At 35.4% G+C, this 7568-nt stretch overlaps 1 protein-coding gene across 1 annotated transcript; it reads left to right on the top strand.

Moving 5' to 3' along the window:
- Positions 1-6011: 6011 nt before the first annotated feature.
- Positions 6012-7223, top strand: LOC141627468 (uncharacterized). The gene is made up of 3 exons (XM_074440731.1): positions 6012-6077; positions 6165-6235; positions 6358-7223. Exons 1-3 carry the CDS (start codon positions 6024-6026, stop codon positions 7052-7054), a joined length of 822 nt encoding a protein of 273 aa, XP_074296832.1. The 5' UTR covers positions 6012-6023; the 3' UTR covers positions 7055-7223.
- The last annotated feature ends 345 nt before the right edge of the window (positions 7224-7568 follow it).

Below are 7568 nucleotides of genomic sequence, written 5' to 3'. Positions count from 1 at the left end.
AAGGACTCACTTTTATGCTTCATTAAGTAGACATATCCGTATCTACTCAAATCGTCCGTGAAAGTGATAAAATATCTATAGCCATCTCTAGCGGTGATTGACATAGGTCCACATAAATCAGTATGTATGAGTCTTAATAGGTCACTAGCGCGCATTCCAACACCTTTGAAGGAAATTCGAGTCATTTTGTCGATAAGACATGATTCACACGTGCCAAATGTACAAAAATCGAATGCGAGAATAGTCCCATTCTCGATGAGTTTCTTTACACGTTTTTCATTTATGTGTCCCATTCGACAATGCCATAGATAAGTTTGATCTTTGTCACCAACCTTTAATTTCTTATTATTCACATGTCATATATCTGTGGTTTGATCTAAGATGTAAATTCCATTCATGGAAACTGCTTTGCCATAAATCATTTCATTAAAATAGAAAATACAGCTATTGTCCTTTATTGAAAATAAAAAACCGTCTTTATCAAGTACGGAAACAGAAATAATATTCTTAGACAAACTGGGTACATAGTAACAGTTATATAAATATAACTCAAAACCACTAGGGAGCTGGATTACGTATGTTTCCATTGAGATTGCAGCAACTCGTGCTTCATTCCCGACTCGCAGGTCCACATCACCCTTTACGAGAGGTGTGATTTTTTTTAGGCCCTGCAAATGATTACACAGATGAGAACCACAACCAGTATCAAGTACCCAAGTTCCGAAACTTGTATGATTAATCTCAATCATATGAATATAAGATGACATACCAACAGGAGTGACGCGACCTGCTTTTATGTCCTCACGGTACACGGGACAGTTCCTCCTCCAATGCCCAGTCTTGTGACAATGGTGGCACTCAACGTTACCGTCCTTGCTCTTTGCCTTGCCTAGTGAGCCACTAGTCTCACCAGGCCCACTCTTACCGTTTCCTGACTTTTTAAACTTTGACTTTCCTACAGTTAGGTCGCCGTGAGCCTTACCCTTACCCTTATTCTTGTTGGAAATCATGAGAACATCTTGCTTTATGCTCCCACTCAATTTCATATCCTTCTCGGTCTGTACGAGAAGTGAGTGTAGCTCATGAGGACTTTTCTTCATGTCATTCATGTAGTAATTTGCCCTAAAGAGGGCAAAACCATCATGAAGTGAATGAAGCATTCGGTCAATGACTATGCTCTCACTGATTTTGCAATCAAGTGCCTCCAGTTTCTCGACATTCTCAATCATGTTAAGAATGTGTGGGCTAACCGGTTGGCCCTTCTGGAGTTTCGCATCAAATAAGCGACAGGTATGCTCATAAGTAACGTTTCTCGGTGCTTTTGAGAACTCATTAGTGAGCGTGGTGAAAATCTTGTTTGCACCTTGGGCAATGAAGCGTCTTTGCAAATTGGTTTCCATTGCAAAAATGAGTACGCTCTTTATCGCACCCGCTTCCATAACGAAGTCACTATAAGCAATTGATTCGTTAGCTCTTGCATTGGGGCCTGGGTTTGGCGGTATTGGCTCAGTTAAGTACTTGAGCTTACCGTCAGCAATGGCAACATTCCGCAATGATGCCTCCCAGTCCGCAAAGTTGGACCCGTCATTCTTCAGTCGTGTGAACTGATTCATGTGGTCCATGAAAACTTTTAGCTAGGACTCGCGTCCAAGTGTGGCACTTGGCATAGGGATATCATTATTTCCAGCCATTGTTGAAAGCAGTATTATCAATATAAAACAAATTCTACACTGCGAAAAGGAAAAAAAATATAATAAGCATACTCATCGTTATGATTTAAGTCTAATGCAAAACTGTTTATAAAGCGTAGACTCAAGCATTTATACAATTGACCTTCCTCAAGAATTATATAAATGATCCCAAGACTCAATTATCTGTAAATTAATAAGCCAACCCTTTGGCTAATTCTACTTTTAGAATTCTTGGTTGATAAATTTCTGTAAATTCTATCTATAGTCCATCATAATCTCGAGAAACTCTTCGGATTATAATGTTGAGGTAAACTAAGTCAACACAAACTACTTACCCAACGTAGAAGGGGTCATATGGAGAGTAAGGTCCTATATGCCTACCGAGGAAGAAGGGATTCATAGCTGTTTGGCCTATAAAGACTAGTCTCAATTTCAGTTTTAGAGGAAGATCCCATCAACTTTATTTTAATTCATTTTAAGTGAACTAATATCTAGCATGCGTGAATGAATAAACTAAGATGATGGTTTAAAATTGTGTGACATCTGTATGTCTATGAAAACTAACATTCAATCTATATGAGTCAATTTTCATGCATATTAGTAGTAGGTGGTTTGGTTTAGGCGGAATATGATGCACTAATTATCATGCGAATGAAAAGCAATAAAAATGGAAAAACGTAAAACAAAATAAAGTCCTAGTGTGGCCTATCTATCAAAATGAACATAAATACAACTTTGGAATCCATCCTTGGACCCGAGAAGCTTGTCTTGATGTTCCATCTTGGTCCATGTAGCGGGAGTGAGCAATCCAATCTCCATCTTTAGTATTCTCAAAATTACAAATAATGAATTACAAAATAAAGCTATTTACATTCTAATTTCAAAACCATAATACTTAAAGAAAACCAAAATGGAGATACGAGATCTCAAAATTACATTAAAATTATGTTTCCATCATTACGAAAACATAATTAACTAAGGCCACACTAGGTATTACAAATTACAACGATTGCAAAAATACGTAAATAAAACCATTCAACGATTCATTCAACTAAATAAAATGCATCAAGTATAAATTAAACATTCAAGACATAATTCCTTAATTATGTAGAGTAATTTATACAAACCACCTATTTAAATGATCAAATTATGTGACAATTCCTCAATTACTCACAATAATTCCAGTCTTAATTCACATTAACCTATAATATGAATTAATATAACATTATTTTAAACTGCTTTAAAATAATTGGGTATCTATAATTTGTGAACCTTTTCACAACAAACAATCATACATTATAAATAATGTATAAAGATTATTGGCCAAAAATAAACAATTTTTTTTTTATTAAAGGCTCTCGGCATTTCAAAAAAAACAAAAAAAAAATAGTTTTTTTTTTTCTTTTCAATGCACACGGCATTATGCCCTAAAATAAACAAAAAGCAATTTTTTTTTATATCTTGCGGCATTATGCCCTAAAAACAAAAAAAACCATTTTTTTTTTAAATAACCCACGGCATTCAGCCGTTTTTTTCTTACTTTTCTCGGAAAAAAAAATTTTATGTGGACAAAAAGTTTAATGTTGCTAATATAACAAGATCGGCATAAACATCATCTTTTAATTTAAAAATGGATTCAAACTAGATTATTCAATTTAACCTCTTAAAATGAATACCCAAATTATGATTAAATCGATTATCTGTATATTTGATTCATCATAATTGATTTGAACATGATTAAATTAACTTCTATGCCAAAACTATATAACAAAAACAAATTGCCAACAATGAAACAATTTCCATTTCCATTTTAATTTAATTCTCATTAAATCAAAACATCTACAAATTTATCATATTATCATCTTAACTAATTAAAACAACAATATGAATAAATCAAATGGAAACAAAAGCATCAAAACCGAAAAAAAAACAACTCGGCAGAATTTTTTTTTATTCGGCCGAAATAAAAAAAAAATTTCTTCAAATTTTTTGTTTAAATTCATTTATGAAAATCATATAAAATAATTTCGTGGCCTATGCTCTGATACCACTTGTAGGAAGAATCAGTATACTTCATCAAGAATTTCGGATTATAACGAAACTATAAATATGAAATTGCTAGACATAAATGAAATTACATAAACAAAAAGAATAGAGATTTAGAATTAACCTTTAATCCTAACAAATTTGGCCAAAGAACAAATATCAAATCCATATTACAGCACCCAAAATGCTTTGAGAAATGCCTCTCAATTTGCTAGAATGAGATCCCCCAAAATTAATGATTTATTTTTAGGGTTTTTAGTTTTGTGATGATAGAATTAGGTCAAAAGAATGAGAGAAAATAATCTCCCTTTTGCCCTACTTAAAACCGTGTAAATGAGATGATTAGGGGAAGATATTATTCTTCCCTTTTTCTCTTATTTCGGTTTTTTCCACCAACCACCAAAAATAAGGAGAAAAATATCTTCTTATTTTAGGTTGGTTTTCTAAATGTATAAATGTGTATTAATTATCTTAATTGTCAATTTATGTCGACATGTATTAATAAGTCTATACACAATAGTTTGTAGTCGATTTATTAATACCGGTCTGTCAACATTTTATTATGACAATTTCGCATAATATATACATTAACTATAAATATAACATATTTATAATTCGCTAATTAAATATAACTGGTTACGTTTAATTACGAATTAACATCTTAATTCGTTTAAGCTAACATTGTATACATTAATTAAATATAACGGTTTATATTCAATTTACGAATTAACAATTAATTCGTCTAAATTTGGTATTATTTAATTGTATTAAATAATCGTCTCATCATCGCATTGACTTTTGTTTAGTCAAATACATGGACTAACCTTTTAGTCATATAAGGCATCAATGTGATTATATTTTCATACAATCACATCTCTCAAACACATCCTTTAGGTGTGACTTTTAGGGACCAGTTGATCACCGCCATCAGTATGATAATAACGTCAAACTTCTAGGAAGTCAACCATTATTAAGTAAACGTTAATCAACTGATAAAATACTAAGTATACCCTTGTGAACCTATAAGAAATTTATATATGTTATCACAGTAACTGTGGAGGACACAAGCTCCAACAACAGTAACAAATTAAGCTTCTAAATTGTTGGAAATAAAAGTTACTGCAAGGGCAAAACAACGAACTAAAATGGATTAGAAAAACTTCTCTGTTTGTCATGGTATGGAGGCCATTGCCTTAGAAGCTTAATCGCCCTCGACACGGTGCTGTCCAAATGAGAACGGCGCTCCCCAAGATATACATAGAGCTCTTCCAATTTGCACCCAATTGAAAGAGTAGGAACTCGAAAGTTGTTGCTCAGATTTTATAAGGAACAAGGAGAGAAAGTATAAATTGTAGAAATGAAAAATTGGATGATTGACAAGCCAGAAAATCGTCTTATTTATAGTAGAAATGGAGACCAAAAACTGATGAGAATTAAATTAAAGTTACAATTCTCAAAATTGACTTTGTGAGAAAACGAGAGTTGTAAATTCTCAAGGCAGACAACACAGAACACGAAGTGTGCAGTGCAACGGATCAAAAAATAAGACGAGAAAAAATTTATTTGTTATAAAAACAAAGCAGACTCCACCCCACAGCGCGTGCGAGCTGAGCCGGACGGCAGCGGCGCGCATGTGGGGAGAGTACATATTATCCTCCATAATAACAAGTGCCTAGTAGAAGGGCACTTGGTATATAAACACAAGAAAAGTTTCTTATTCTATCAATGTGGGACAAATAAACTCTAGCATTTCCAACAAGTTAAAATTGATCTTTGCTACTGAAACTCCGCCTTTTTTTTTGCATAGTTGTGCGGAAGTTGTTTCCATATTTCCAATGGAGCCAAAAACTCATTACACTTTGGTTAGGATTATAATGGAATAAATCAAAATGGTTCACTAAAGTGGCTGCGCTTCTTTCTTTTATGAAGTGGCGTTCCTTCGATGCAGTTCTCGACGCAATTTTAATCTTGGGTCATTCGGAAATTTTCTTTGTGTTCTAACACAAGGTAAGATCACAGACATCCGTCCCCCTACCCCGCAATTTGCGGGAGCCATTGAGGCACTGGGGTAATGATGTTGTTGTAGTTGTGCGGAAGTTATCTTTGACTACATTATTCAGCATTCGGAAAAGAAAGTGAAATTTCAAAATATTGTGAATGCGCAAGATCCTATTACATTATGTAAGCTTAAATTTTTAATGTTTGTCGCACCTTCAACTTTTGTATTTCAGAAAAAAATGTATTCATTTGGATGTTTTCTCTAGGTGTTGCAACTTTAAGTTGCCTATGGCAAATGTACTACCACCTTGCTTGTTAGAAGGTGTTCAACTCCCCGAAAAGGTACACAAACATGAAGTAGGTGTATCAAATTGTCATTTGTCGTTATCTAATTAGTGTTAGTTGCTATAACTGTCGCTTCATATGCAGACTGTATCCGAGAATGACATTGAGGAGATACCGATCTGGCATGAGTGGACGGGAAGGCAGCCTGGCACTAGGTATGAGAACAATTTGCTTACTCGTTTTCTTCTATATGTACAATTTTTCGTATGAGACGGTCTTGGGATTGAAACATTATAAATTGATGTTGTCTCATGATCACTCTATTGAGTAGATATAGTACTCAAGCGCAACAATGCCCCAAGAAAGTTGGAACTGATGAAGCAATGATGCACAAACATGCTGGAACCGGTTGGTCTGGTGCTGGTAGAGGGAATGGAAATAGCTTCAACATTTCCAAGCCTTACAGTAATCGCCCTCAAAATCAGCTAAGTTACAGTGGTTATGGTCAATCATCGAGGTCTGGCACCAGTAGAGGGAGTGGAAACAATTTCAACATTTCTGAATCTTACGGTAATCGCCCTCAAAACCAGCAAAGTTACGGTGGTTATGGTAACTCATCGTGGTCTGGGAATGGAAATAATTTCAACATTTCCGAACCTTACAGTAATTGCTCTCCAAACCAGGAAAGTCAAATAGGTTATGGCCAATCTGCTAATTCTACTGCTTCTCAAGGATGGTTCAAACAGCATCCTTTATCAGCACCGGATTCAAACAGAAGCACAATGTCGACTACTTGTGCCTCAAATGTGAATACAAGATTGGGAAGCCTGAGAATATCGCCTCCTGAAGCTAATTACAGGGGAGGTCAAACTGGTAGCTTCTGGCCCTCAAGAAATGCGTCGAATAGTCATCAAAATCCCACTTGGCGTCCTTCTTCAAATGCAAATCCCGGTTGTACGAGTGTAGGAAGAAGTCGAGGACGAGAGTATGATAGGCATAACTCAGATAGTGAGCGAGATCCTCACCGTTTGTAGTTAATGATAGCAGTTTTTTTTTTTTGTACCTATTTTTTGGACCGACAGGCCGGGTAAACGGCAGTGTCTGTAGTTTGCGAATGCCCTTGCAAATTTGGTTTCTCCGGGCTGGGTGATACACAGCTGAACGAGTATATGGGAGCTAGAACTAGTAAACCATCCTAATGGTGTGTTTGGATTGAGAGATTTGAAAGGAAAAGAAAGAGAGGGAGAGTAGGAGATTTAAAATCCCTTGTTTGGATAGCAAATAAGGGAATGAAAGGGGAGTGGGTGCTTGGATACAATTTCTTTCTAAATCTTGTCTATTGTGAAGAGATTCTAATTTGCCTTGGAGGAAGGAAAATGGAACCCTCCAAATCTCTCCCCCTCCATTTCCCTCCTTTCTTATTTGCTATCCAAACAAAGGATTTTCAATCTCCCACTCTCCCTCCCTTTCTTTTCCCTCTAAATCACTCAATTCAAACATACCCTAAGAGTCGAGAAGACGTAGTCAAGGTCTAGCCGAGGCATATCC

This window comes from Silene latifolia, chromosome Y (assembly GCF_048544455.1).
Source record: "Silene latifolia isolate original U9 population chromosome Y, ASM4854445v1, whole genome shotgun sequence".
Lineage (NCBI taxonomy): Eukaryota > Viridiplantae > Streptophyta > Magnoliopsida > Caryophyllales > Caryophyllaceae > Silene > Silene latifolia.
Note: the sequence above shows the minus strand (reverse complement) of the source record. Positions and strands in the feature narration are given on the sequence as shown.

Bases quoted from the DNA above. Each gene is read 5' to 3' on its own strand.
- LOC141627468 (XM_074440731.1), top strand. From the start codon at position 6,024: ATGGCAAATGTACTACCACCTTGCTTGTTAGAAGGTGTTCAACTCCCC. The intron at 6,078-6,164 runs GTACACAAACAT...CTTCATATGCAG, and splicing joins GTGTTCAACTCCCCGAAAAG to ACTGTATCCGAGAATGACAT. The intron at 6,236-6,357 runs GTATGAGAACAA...GAGTAGATATAG, and splicing joins GGAAGGCAGCCTGGCACTAG to TACTCAAGCGCAACAATGCC.